General features: G+C 50.4%; 1 protein-coding gene across 2 annotated transcripts; it reads right to left on the bottom strand.

Moving 5' to 3' along the window:
* Window positions 1–6,929: 6,929 nt before the first annotated feature.
* Window positions 6,930–12,437, bottom strand: LOC136592428 (uncharacterized). Of its 2 annotated transcripts, XR_010788098.1 has the most exons (3): window positions 11,678–12,437; window positions 9,263–9,307; window positions 6,930–8,285 (listed from the first exon to the last, which is right to left on the bottom strand). XR_010788098.1 is itself a non-coding variant. In XM_066588600.1 (2 exons), exons 1-2 carry the CDS (start codon window positions 11,916–11,918, stop codon window positions 8,343–8,345), a joined length of 1,206 nt encoding a protein of 401 aa, XP_066444697.1. In that variant the 5' UTR covers window positions 11,919–12,437; the 3' UTR covers window positions 6,930–8,342. The 2 variants fall into 2 exon arrangements, 1 of the variants encoding a protein (XP_066444697.1); XM_066588600.1 differs by having other exon boundaries at window positions 6,930–9,307.
* Between the last annotated feature and the right edge of the window lie 780 nt (window positions 12,438–13,217).

Below are 13,217 nucleotides of genomic sequence, written 5' to 3' on the forward strand. Positions count from 1 at the left end.
GCAGAAAAATGGAAAAACCTAAAAAAAATGTAAGAATTTTGGTATTGTTGTAACTGTACCAACCCACAGAAAAAATGGATTGTGTCATTTATGCTGCATGATTAACGCTGTAAAAAAAAAAAAAAAAAATCTATGGCAGAACTGATGCATTTTCTCTCCATGCTATCCTAAAAAAAAATAATAAAAGTTTTACAATATAGTCAATGTACCCAAAAATGGCACCGATAAAAACTACAGTTCGCCACGCAAAAAACAAGCCCTCATACGGCCGCGTCGACGGAAAAATAAAAAAGTTATGGCTTTTGAAAAATGGAGAAGAAAATCCGCCAAAAAACGTTGCGTCCTTAAGCCCAAAATAGGCCATGTCATGAAGGGGTTAACATAGTAAAAGGATTTGCAGGGAGAGCGCTGGCCCTGTAACAAATACTGCAGGAGAAATCATTGTAGATGATGGAGGGAAGGCAAATCTACTAAATAGTTTCTTTTCAAGCGTTTTCACAAACGAAAAGGAAATGCCAGATGAGATGCAGGGGAATAAAATTAACCCCTCACAAAATATCTCATACATAACGTAGGAGGAGGTGCGGAACAGGTTAAAGAAGATTAAAATCGATAAATCACCAGGCCCAGATGGAATACACCCAAGGATACCAAAGGAACTAAGTGATGTGATAGCTAGGCCGCTATATCGAATATTTGTGAATACTATCAAGACCGGGATTGTAACGTGGTCCAATTTACAAAAAGGGGACCAAAAGTGAGTCTGGTAACTACAGGTCGGTAAGTCTTACTTCAGTAGTTGGAAAAATATTCGAGGGGTTTCTGAGAGACGCCATCCTGGAATACCTCAAGGAGAACAACGGAATAACTCCTCACCAGCATGGGTTCATGAAGGGTCGATCATGTCAGACCAATCTGATCAGCTTCTACGATGAAGTAAGTTCTAGGCTGGACCTGGGAGAGTCTATTGATCTCGTATATCTGGACTTCTCTAAAGCCTTTGACACTGTATCGCTGGGGAGGTTCTGTCACATAGACTTGTTGCTGGGGGGGTTTCTAGGGCTTCTGTCACATAGACTTGTCACGGGGTTGCAGTTTCTGTCACATATACTTGTCACCGGGAGTGGGGGTTCTGTCACAAAGACTTGTCGCCGGGGGTTCTGTCACTTAGACTTTTCGCTGATGGGGTGCTGTCACATAGAAAGACCTTTTGCTAGGGGGGTTCTCTCACATAGACATGTCGCCAGGGGGGTTCTATCACATTGACTTGTTGCTGGGGGGGGGGGGGGGGGTTCTGTCACATAGTCTTGTCGCTGTGGGATTCTGTCACATAGACTTGTTGCTGGGGGGGTTCTGGGGTTTGTGTCACATAGACTTGTCGCTGTGGGATAATGTTACATAGACTTGTCACTGGGATGGGTTCTGTCACATAGACTTGTTGCTGGGGGGGTTCTGGGGTTTGTGTCACACAGACTTGTCACTGTGGGGTTTCTGTCACATAGACCTGTCGCTGGGTGGAATGCTGTCACATAGATTTGTTGCCGGGGGGAGGGTAGGTCACTTAGACGTTTCGCTGATGGGATGCTGTCACATGGAAAAACTTTTTGCTAGGGGGGTGCTGTCACATAGACTTGTCGCCGGAGGTGGGGGCTCTGTCACATAGACTTGTCACTGTGGGGTGCTGTCACATAGACCTGTCGCTGGGTGTAATGATGTCACATAGATTTGTTGCCGGGGGGAGGGTCTGTCACTTAGACTTTTCGCTGATGGGGTGCTGTCACATAGAAAGACTTTTTGCTAGGGAGTGCTGTCACATAGACTTGTCACCAGGATGGGGGTTCTGTCACATAGACTTGCTGCTGTGGAGTGCTGTCACATAGACTTGTTGCCTAGGGAAGTTCTGTCACATAGACTTGTCGCCAGGGGGGTTCTGTTACATAGACTTATAGAGCCTCATGTGGTGCAGAGTGAAAGCTCTTGCCCACAACCGAAAGTTTGTAAGTTCAATCCCCACATGAATCAGGTAGCCAGCTCAAGGTTGACTCAGCCTTCTGAGGTCGGTAAAATGAGAACCCAGCTTGGTGGGGGGGATAATAAATAATAATGACCTGAAAGCGCTGCGGGATAAGTTGGTGCTATACAAGTAACAAGATTTTATTTTATAGACTTGTCACCAGGGGTGGTGGGGGGTTCGGGAGTTTGTGTCACATAGACTTGTCGCTGTGGGTTGCTGTCACATAGACTTGTCACTGGGGGAGGGGTTTCTGTCACATAGACTTGTCGCTGTGGGACTCTGTTACATAGACTTGTCACCAGGGGGGTGGTGGGGTTGTTCTGGGGTTTGTGTCACATAGACTTGTCGCTGTGGGGTGTGCTGTCACATAGACTTGTCGCTGTGGGGTGTGCTGTCACATAGACTTGTCATTGTGGGGTGCTGTCACATAGACTTGTCGCTGTGGGGTGCTGTCACATAGACTTGTCACTGGGAGGTTTCTGTCACATAGACTTGTCGCTGTGGTTGGGGGTTTCTGGGGTTTCTGTCACAGATTTGTCAGGAGGGGTGGGGGTTCTGTCACATTATACTTGTCGCCGGGGGTTCTGTCACATAGATTTGTCGCCAGAGGTGGGGGTTCTGTCACATAGACTTGTCGCTGGGGGTGTGGGTTCTGTCACATAGACTTGTTGCCGGGGGTGGGGGTTCTGTTACATAGACTTGTTGCCGGGGGCGGGGGTTCTGTTACATAGACTTGTCACTGTGGGGTGCTGTCACATAGACCTGTGGCTGGGTGGAATGCTGTCACATAAATTTGTCATTTGCCGGGGTGGGGGTTCTGTCACATAGACTTGTCGCTGTAGGGTGGTGTCACATAGACTTGTTGCTGGGGGTTCTGTCACATAGACCTGTCGCTGGGTGGAATGCTGTCACATAGATTTGTTGCTGGGGGGAGGGTCTGTCACTTTGCCTTTTCGCTGATGGGGTGCTGTCACATAGAAAGACTTTTTGCTTGGGGGTGCTGTCACATAGACTTGTCACCGGGATGGGGGTTCTGTCACATAGACTTGTCGCTGAAGGGGGTTCTGTCACATAGACTTGTCGCTGTGGAGTGCTGTCACATAGACTTGTTGCTGAAGGGGGTTCTGTCACATAGACTTGTCGCTGTGGAGTGCTGTCACATAGACATTTCACCTGGGGGTTCTGTCACATAGACTTGTCGCTGTGGGATTCTCTCGCATAGACTTGTAACTGGGAGGGGGGGGGGTGTGCTGTCACATAGACTTGACGCTGGGGGGTTTCTGTCACATAGACTTGTCGTTGCGGGGTTCTGTTACATAGACTTGTCGCTGTGGGTTGCTGCCACATAGACTTGTCATTGTGGGGTGCTGTCACATAGACTTGTTGCTGGGGGGTGCTGTCACATAGACTTGACGCTGGGGGGTTTCTGTCACATAGACTTGTCGTTGTGGGGTGCTTTCACATAGACTTGTCACTGTGGTTGGGAGTTTCTGGGGTTCTGTCACAGATTTGTCAGCAGGGGTGGGGGTTCTGTCACATTATACTTGTCGCCGGGTGTTCTGTCACATAGACTTGTCGCCACGGGAGGGGATTCTGTCACATAGACTTGTCGCTGGGGGTGGGGGTTCTGTCACGTAGACTTGTTGCCGGGGGTGGGGGTTCTGTTGCATAGACTTGTCACTGTGGGGTGCTGTCACATAAACCTGTCGCTGGGTGGAATGCTGTCACATAAATTTGTCATTTGCTGGGGTGGGGGTTCTGTCACATAGACTTGTCGCTGTAGGGTGGTGCCACATAGACTTGTTGCTGGCGGGATTCTGGGGTTTCTGTCACATAGACTTGCCGCTGGCGGGATTCTGGGGGTTCTGTCACATAGACTTGTTGCTGGGGGTGGGGGTTCTGTGACGTAGACTTGCTGCCGAGGGTGGGGGTTCTGTTACATAAACTTGTCACTTTGGGGTGCTGCCACATAGGCTTGTCGCTGGGGGAAGATTCTGCAAGATAGGCTTTTCACTGGGGGGAATTCAGTCACATAGACTTGTCGCCGGCGTTGGGGTTCTGTCACATAGACTTGTCACTGTGGGGTGCTGTCACATCGACCTGTCGCTGGGTGGAATGCTGTCACAGAGATTTGTCATTTGCCGGGGTGGGGGTTCTGTCACATAGACTTGTTGGTGTAGGGTGGTGTCACATAGACTTGTTGCTAGGGGAGGGTTCTGTCACATAGACTATTTGCCGCCGGCGGGATTCTGGGGGTTCCGACACATAGGCTTGTCAGTGTCCAGTGATGAGGGGACATGCCGGGGAGATGAAGGAATCTCCTGCTATAGCTGTCACAGCACGGATGGAGAGAGCGATGTCAGCCATCACTCATAGCCTGATATCGCTCTCCCCATCACAGCGTGCGTCTCCCATAATGACGCTGGTCTTCCTTTCACCAATAATACAGCGGCACCACAGTCAAATCCCAGTCAGGGAGAGCAGGCTCTTCACACAGTACTGCACGCTCTGGCCAGAGATCCGTATAGCAGGATCCAAAGTTTAACAGTCCATATAACGCAGAGCCAAAGCAGCAGTTGAGGTATTCAATTCAATCTATACTCACACAAAGATCATCTGATCAAAGCATTTATTCTGAGCATAAGCTCCACAGCACAGCAACGTTTCAACTGTTAGCATGGTCTTTGTCAAGCATATACAATACTGGCTGAGAGCTACAATATATATTAAACCCACCACCAATCACATACATAGATCTGACATAAACCACACCTACACCATGACACGAACCTATCCTGAGGGGCCATGGGTCCGGTGGCAGCTGGGATCAATCATCAATGAGGAGAGTCATAGAGCAAGGTGTGTAATCATACCTGTCATGCCTGGCGTTCATCTATGCAGACTGCGCATGCGCCAATGCCTGCACCTCTAGCCACTAGAGAATAAAACTACCCAAGTCGCGGCTACAAAAAATGGCCCCCGTCACTCATCATTGCGCATGCACTAATCGCGCACCAGCACCATAGTTCCAGTGTCATTAGCCAGCTGCATCCATGACTCCCCGACACTACCTCACCAAAAACCACCACTCCAAATCTAGAGCTGCATGACCCATCCAATAGCCCATAGGACATTAGGTGGACATTACCACACTTTAACACCTCCATATATGAGAACACAGATAGATCATGCCAATGTGTACTCTTTATTCACAAGTTATCTAAAATTATAACCGGGATTAATAAAATGTCAAAAGACAAATCCACTCAAGAAGACAAGGGAGACAAGGAAAAGGTCATGTGACTGGCATCATCAGGAGCGCGCACGCTGAGGAGGAGAGAGAGCAGTGCATCATGGGAACTACCTCAGTGGCGCCATCTTTGAATGACTTTTCAGGTCAGTTTACAAGGAAAAGATAATGAATAACAAGGTGAGCAGAATATGGATTTTTATGTGTGATGCTGGATTGTATGATGCTGTTACTCTACAGGGCATTAATGGAATTAAAAATCCCTTTGGGCGGCAGGACAACCCTTTTAATCATTCAATGGGATACCAGAACATTTGTATAGAATGGTAATTATGAGAAACATTGATTTACATACTGATAACAGAGGGTTATAGGATGTAGGGGGTAAATGATAGATCAGAGTCGAATATGACCCCAAGGCAGCGGGCATGTTGTCTAGGAGTTATGGTGGCACCACACACTGAGATGGAGATGTCAGGATGAGGGCGGTTAGTAGAGCGTAGAAATACCAGTAGGTCAGTTTTAGAGAGCTTTAGTTTTAGGTAGAGAGAGGACATGGTGTTAGAGACAGCGGACAGACAGTCGGTGATGTTTTGGAGGAAATGTGCAGAGATTTCACGGGAAGAGGTGTATAGCTGGGTGTCATCAGCAAACAGGTGGTATTGGATGACAAAACTTCTGATGGTCTGTCCAATAGGGGCTGTGTAGATGGAGAAAAGGAGGGGGCAGAGGACCGAGCCCTGGGGGACCCCAACAGCAAGGAGGAGGGGAGGTAGAGCCAGTAATGGAGATGCTGAAGGAGCGGGCAGATAGGTAGGAGAACCAGGAGAGAGCAGTGTCCTTTAGGCCGATGGAGCGAAGCATACTGAAGAGGAGTTTGTGATCAACAGTATCGAATGCTGCAGAGAGATCGAGAAGGATCAGTAGGGAGTAATCGCCCCTCAATTTGGCTGTCAAGAGTTCATTTGACACCTTTGTAAGGGCAGTTTCTGCCGAGTTTAGGGGTCGTAAGCCAAACTGTAGGGGGTCGAGGAGAGAGTTCTGTGATAGATAGCTTACAAGGCGGAAGTAAACCAGGCATTCCAATAGTTTGGAGATGAAGGGGAGATTAGAGATGGGTCGGTGGTTGGCAGCATCAGTCACGTCCAGAGTCGGCTTCTTTAGCAGTGGGGATATGATGGCGTGTTTGAAAGAAGAGGGAAAGATGCCAGAGGTCAGAGAGAGGTTGAAAATAGTGGTGAGATGGGAGATAACCACTAGGGAGAGGGACCGGAGGAATTGGGAAGTTATTTCCTGATGGATGTCATCAAGTTTCTTTTTGAAGTACGCAGACAGCTCTTCAGCACTGAGATCCGTCACTGGGGGCTGCGGTTCAGGGCTGAGAAGGGAGTGAAAAGTATCAAAGAGCCGTTTAGGGTTGTGCGATAGTGAGGAGACAACAGGTGCAGTAGACTTGTTTGGTGTGGTGGAGGGCGAGGTTGTAGGTTCTGGGCATGCATTTGTAGTGGAGAAAGTCCACGGACATTTTCGACTTTCTCCAGAGCCGTTCAGCCCTTCTCGAGCACCGCCAGATGAAACGCGCTTGAGGCATGAGCCAGGGTTGTTGCAGTCTGCATCGGATGGCTTGGGTCAAGAGGGACTGGAGGGACTTACCCATTAACCCCCGTTCCCCATTAAACAAAGACACCATACGACTATATGCTGGCATATTGTGGGTAGGCCACAGCCTTTATTAAACTGTATAAAACCTTTTAACGAATCCTCTATTTTTCTCCTTCCATGCCAAAAAATAAAAATGTCCGATTCTAACGTCGTAAAACTGAGGCGTAAGAAGGCCCCTCTCGGCCTGAAAAAGCCCTTCCATTTCTTGCTGGCATGGAAGTCCTCAAATTCCGCCTACCGGCTGTGACAACTTCCTGTAACATTAATCCCATCACCCCTCTAATAATTCTCTTCATCCCCCCCCCTCAGCTCAGAGGGCGGGTGGGCGGGCGTCTTCACTCTTCTTCTCCCGGTCCAGAATGATCTTCCTCTTCCTTCTTCTTCCTCTAACCCTGCTAACTCCACCCCTAACCCCTGGTCACTTCCTTTCTTCCTGACCCCTCCCCTCCAGTCCTCAGCATCTTCGCCAGTAAGCTTTGCTGCTATCTAGACTGGAGGGACTTACCCATTAACCCCCGTTCCCCATTAAACAAAGACACCATACGACTATATGCTGGCATATTGTGGGTAGGCCACAGCCTTTATTAAACTGTATAAAACCTTTTAACGAATCCTCTATTTTTCTCCTTCCATGCCAAAAAATAAAAATGTCCGATTCTAACGTCGTAAAACTGAGGCGTAAGAAGGCCCCTCTCGGCCTGAAAAAGCCCTTCCATTTCTTGCTGGCATGGAAGTCCTCAAATTCCGCCACGAAGGATGCAGCATATTACTATGCTGCACTCCGCCCCCCACATGCCAGCAAAAGAGCCGACTCTACCCCATCCTGCAACCTAGATAAAAAGGTATCTAGCCCTATGTCGCTAAGATGCACTCCGTCACCTCGCATCATCCCGCGCTCTCTTCTCTCCAGCTCCCAATGACGTATTGCTATCCCACCTAACGCTCGCACATGCTTTGATATCCTAAAATTGACGGTCTTCCTTACTCTCTCGATGGCTTCATTATCTCTTGCTTCTCTCCAAATTCTTCTGGCCACGATGTCTGACCAAACAATTATGACCCTCTTAAAAAATTCCTTGAAACGAAAAATGTCCGCTTTCATCAATGCTATCAACTCCGCCACCTTTATCTTCCCAAGGTCATTTCCACCAGCGTGAATAACTAATATCACTCTGTCATTCTTCCAGCTGCTGATTTTTAAAACCTCCTGGAGCAGCCTGGGCCATTGTAATCCTCTAATACCAAGCCAACGCACTGGCACATTAAGGCCTAAATTCACGCCAATGGGCCTATTTCTGGCTCTCTTTTCCGCCCAGTATACATAGGAGTGGCCCACCACCCATACTGTCCAATCCGACACTGTGGATAAAATAAAAGAACAAAACCAAAGCAGAAATCGCAACACCATAAACAATATTATAGAACTCTCAGATTTGGCCGAACATATGACCGATAAGCATCTGATTTCCAACGACCCACCTTCTTAACCCCCTCGATACCCATGCCACACGCAAAAGCGGACGTCGCAGCTCCGATCCTAAACGAATGTGATCCGAATTCCGAGGGGTTAAGGCCTAGCATTCTAATGCTATTCCGCATGACCGCCGTAAATTGGTATTTAGTTAGGGGAAAACCCGACGCATGGCACAAAAACGGACCAGTCCCACAGTGTCTCTTGGCGAACTCCTTTACCAGTAACACCGGGCACCACTTTGTCCCCAATTTTCCCACTCTAATCCATTCTCCCATCCCGTATATGTCTGTCTTTGATCTTCTGACACCTATCTTAATACAGTCTTTGTCAATTACCACGTCTGAGAAAAACAGCCCCCCGGGCTTTGACTTGCACGCCGATACTAACTCCCCGATGCGTAATGCGGCAAAAAAGGCGATGGAAAAAGCCGCGCGAAAAAGCTCTGCTTCGGAAGCATCCGTGCAGACCGACTCCACCACGTTGAGAATAGCATTTAATAACTCGAACGTGATAGGGCGCCTGCCGTCCTTGGTCACCCTGTCCTTCTTCCACCCTTTTATTATTTGCCCAAAAACGAAGTCCTTCGTCACGTCTCTTGTCCCGTGTAAGCGCAACAAAAATGCTATGGCCGATAGTCGTTTTTTCGCCGCATCCGCTGAAGACCCGCTTTTACGCATCGCGGACAGGACATCTAATGTCACCGCCCTTGCTCTTTCTTCTGTTGGAAAAATTCCACCCGCCGCTGCTAACCATTCTTTCCATACTTTGTTATATCGGTTCCATGTGGTACTTGTTACTGACGCTTTAACGAGAGCTAACAGCTCTCCTCTATCACTTCCCACAAGAAAGCAGGGCAACATACCCCCTCGACCTCCGCCGTCGGGTGCAGCTCCCTGAAATGTGACATCTGAAAACGAGAAAGAGCATCAGCAGTAGCATTCAAATATCCTGGTACATGTCTCGCTTTAAACTTAACATTGTGCTGTAAACACCGTAAGATCAAATGGCGTAATGCTGCCAGCACCAACGTTGAGGATGACGATTGCTTGTTGACCATTTGCACCACCGATTGATTATCTGACCAAAAGCAAATATTACCGTTGGCCAACCTCTGGCCCCATATTTCCATTGCCACCACCAAAGGGAAAATCTCCAATAACGCTGTGTTCTTTATCCATTTTCTTTCAATCCATGTATCCGGCCATGCAGCACAACACCATTGATCACCCAATATTACTCCGAATCCATAAGAACCAGCTGCATCCGATACCAAGCCGATCTCTTCGTTCTGCTTCTCCTCCTCCAGACATATTACTTGACCGTTAAATGAACTCAGAAAAACTCTCCATATGTGCAGGTCTGATCTCATCCCTTTTGTCACCCTGACAAAATGATGGGGTTCCTTTACCCCTTTCGTTGCTAGTGACAACCGCCGGGAAAAGGCTCGCCCCATCGGAATGACCCTGCACGCGAAATTCAACAACCCTAACAATACTTGAAGTTGGTGCAGTGTAACCTTCCGAGAACTGCCCACCAACTCCACGACTTGGCGCAAACGCGCCACTTTTTCATCCGGCAAGTGGAAAGTCATTTCCTCCGTGTCGATTTCTATGCCTAAAAAACCGAGCCTCGATGCGGGGCCAACCGTCTTCTCATCCGACAAGGGGACCCCGGCTTTTCTCATCAAACTACGAAACGACGAAAGTAAAAACTCGCAGGCCGTCGAATTTGCCTGACCAACAAAAAGAAAATCATCCAAATAATGCGATACCGATGAGATGCCCGTCTCCACTCTTAACATCCATTCCAAGAATGAACTAAAAACCTCAAAATAATAACAGGAGATAGAGCAACCCATCGGTAGGCACATGTCAACAAAAAACTGGTCCTCGATGCTGCATCCCAGCAGATGAAAACACTGCGGATGCACCGGCAGGAGCCGGAAAGCCGATTCAATATCGGCCTTTGCCAACCAAGCGCCTTTACCTGCCTGTCTAACTAATGCAACCGCGCAGTCGAAAGACGCATATGACACCGCCGCTTGCTCTTTTGATATTCCGTCGTTGACTGATTCACCCGACGGATAGGATAGGTGATGGATAAGTCTGAACTTGCCAGCTTCCTTCTTCGGTACCAGTCCCAAAGGGGAAACCCGCAAGTTCACGAAAGGCGGTTCCCGAAATGGGCCCGCCATTCGACCCAATTCTACCTCCTTCAGCAACTTCTCCATCACCAACTGCTTATTATCGCGAGCGGACTTTAAATTCTGGCAAAAAGACGCCGACGAAACTGGGGAATGCGGGATAAAGAAACCTTCAGCAAACCCCGCTCTAAGCAGGTTTGCTTCCAGTCTCCGTGGGTACCGGTCGAGCCACGGCTCCAGGTACTGGACGCTCACCGGCGTTCGCCCCTGTGCCGGGAACTCCCGTCGCTCGTTGGCGTCGGAAACAACGCAACGCCGTGTGCGAACCTCCGCAGACCGAGCATTCGTGCCGAAATTTGCACGATGCGTAAAAACGGCAGTGGCCTTCGTTGAAGGCCCAGCAAGAACCGGACGGTTTTGGGGCCGCAGCAGCCTGCTGTCCGCTGGCTCCTGCGGCCGATCCTTGAAAGCTATGTTTTACGGGTTTCTGCGCCAGGATCAACTGGATCCAAACGTCTGTCGCCTTTGACGCCCAACTGATCTGCTGTGAACCCGAAATTCTGCGACGAAAATCTTCGTCGTATCGCCACCAAGCCGATCCCCCGTGCAACTTATATGCACTGTGGATCGTGTTGATGTACACGAGCAATTCCGGGCCCTTCTGCGGCTGCTGCTTGCACACTACATGAGCCAAAATCAAAAAGGCCTGTAGCCAATTCCCAAATGTTTTGGCTACTTTGGGTTTTTTCTCGCTCCCACGTTCAGTGAACCTTTCCCTGTCAACTGACACGTGTTCGACTGATAACAGCGACCATATATCCACATAGTTACCATTTATAATTTTTGATACCACTTCGTTCTCCAGCCCCGCATCCAACGGGGCTACTCCACAAAACAGCGAGTCTGCTAATTTCAGACCCTCACTCACCCCTGCCACCGAGGGCAGGCACCTTTGTCCTTGTGCTGGACCACCAACCTCGGGCGAGGCCGCCCTCCCCGGTTTATCATAGGACACTAGAAGCCCTTTATCCATATCATATTTATCCACCAAGGCTCTGAGAGCCACCATAAATTCATCCTTCCGGCTCGTGCCGGACACATTATCCCAAACTTTATTTAACTGAAACGACTCACCCGCCTCGTTGACCTCCGGCATAGCCAAGGGAACGTTAGGGGCGGGCAGTGATGTTTGTTGGTACTCCCGTGCGTATCGTGCCGTGCCACTTTCTTGGGGGACACGCCGGCTCCTCGGGCTCCTTGACATTGTAGCCCCGCAGGCTGACATCCTGTTACCCGGTCTGCTCCCGCGCTCTCCTTGTCTGATATCTGCAGAAGAAGCCGGTGACCGTGAAAACAAATTCCTCATGACCTGCATCTCCACCTCTCGGTTGCTCTGCCCTTCCCTCCAAGTCACCGCTTCTGCCTGATCACCCCGTACGAATCTGCTCCTCCTCGTCTCCTCTCCTCCTGCTGAAGATGATGAGCAGCTGCGCTCCTCGCGCGCCCTAGCTGTACGCCTGCTACTTGCCCCCTCTAACTGCCTGCACCTATCCTGCCCTATAACTCTACCGCTGCTATGATGGGGGCGGCTTAAGCTATTGCGCGCTGCGCAATGCTCCGGGGAGTCCCTCTCTACACTGCTGCTGGATGAAACCCTGAACTCCCTGCGCCTGACTGAAGACACAGTTGGAGGCCCCCGGCCCCCCCGCGCTATGGCGCGAAAATTCGCCGCCTCTTCTTCGCTGTCTGCCGGCCTGCTCCGCGCTGGTGGGCGAAAATACGCTGATTTTTCGCTCCCGGCGCCCGCCCCATACCGCGCTGTGGTGCGAACTGTCGCTGCTTTTGAGCGATGAAATGATCGCCCCTTCCGCGCTGTAGCGCGAAAATCGTCCACCTCCTCTATTCTGGTCGCTGCCCCCCCCCTATCCCCCCCTAAGTGCTGGTGGCGAATATTCTGCCCTCTGTTTGACTGGCCTTTTTCGGTTCCCCTCCCTCCCCCCCCACTCTCCCCCCCGCTACTCGCGGCGCACGATGAGGGAGATGCACTCTCTGGCATCTCCCTCCTAACGGTCGCTGCATCTCCGCGGCCGGATCTATATCCTGTGCGCGGAACCCTACGCGCGCCTGCTGCTGCACGTGGCGTGCGCTCCGGGACCTCGCTCCTTGGGACCTCGCTCCTTGTACTGCCGTCAGCCGCGGGGATACCTCCTCCCGTGCTGGACTTACCCGACCTGGACGCTGCCGTACCTCCACGGGTAAGTGTTGTCCTCTCCGCTACCTCTGGCTCACCGACTCCCATGCGTTCTGCTGGTTCCACCTCCTCCCTACCGCGCTGAGACCGCACGGCGCTGTTCCCTCCGAGTCGCTCCGGTCTTGGGCTGCTGTTACGTCCGCCTCTCTTCGCCACCGGGCTGGGGCTCAGTCGCGCTGGCGGGTTTCTTCTCCGGGTTGGTCTTCCACGTGGCTCCTCGCTGCTGGGCAAAACCGGCTGGCTGGTGCTCGCTCCTTCTTCCGCCGCTGTCGTCCCCGAAAGGTCTTCAGCCATCTTCACGAGCCAGCTTGTGCCCTGGCTGGCCACCACGTCCTTGATCATCCGCATTAGCTCCTCCATTCTTCAGCTGTTCTGGGTCCGTCTTCACTCTTCTTCTCCCGGTCCAGAATGATCTTCCTCTTC

Source organism: Eleutherodactylus coqui, chromosome 1 (assembly GCF_035609145.1).
Source record: "Eleutherodactylus coqui strain aEleCoq1 chromosome 1, aEleCoq1.hap1, whole genome shotgun sequence".
Classification (NCBI taxonomy): Eukaryota; Metazoa; Chordata; class Amphibia; order Anura; family Eleutherodactylidae; genus Eleutherodactylus; species Eleutherodactylus coqui.

Coding starts and splice junctions, on each gene's coding strand:
- LOC136592428 (XM_066588600.1), bottom strand. CDS start 11,918: ATGCAGGTCATGAGGAATTTGTTTTCACGGTCACCGGCTTCTTCTGCA. Junction 9,308..11,677: donor GCCGGAGGTCAACGAGGCGG/GTGAGTCGTTTC, acceptor TCTCGTTTTCAG/ATGTCACATTTCAGGGAGCT.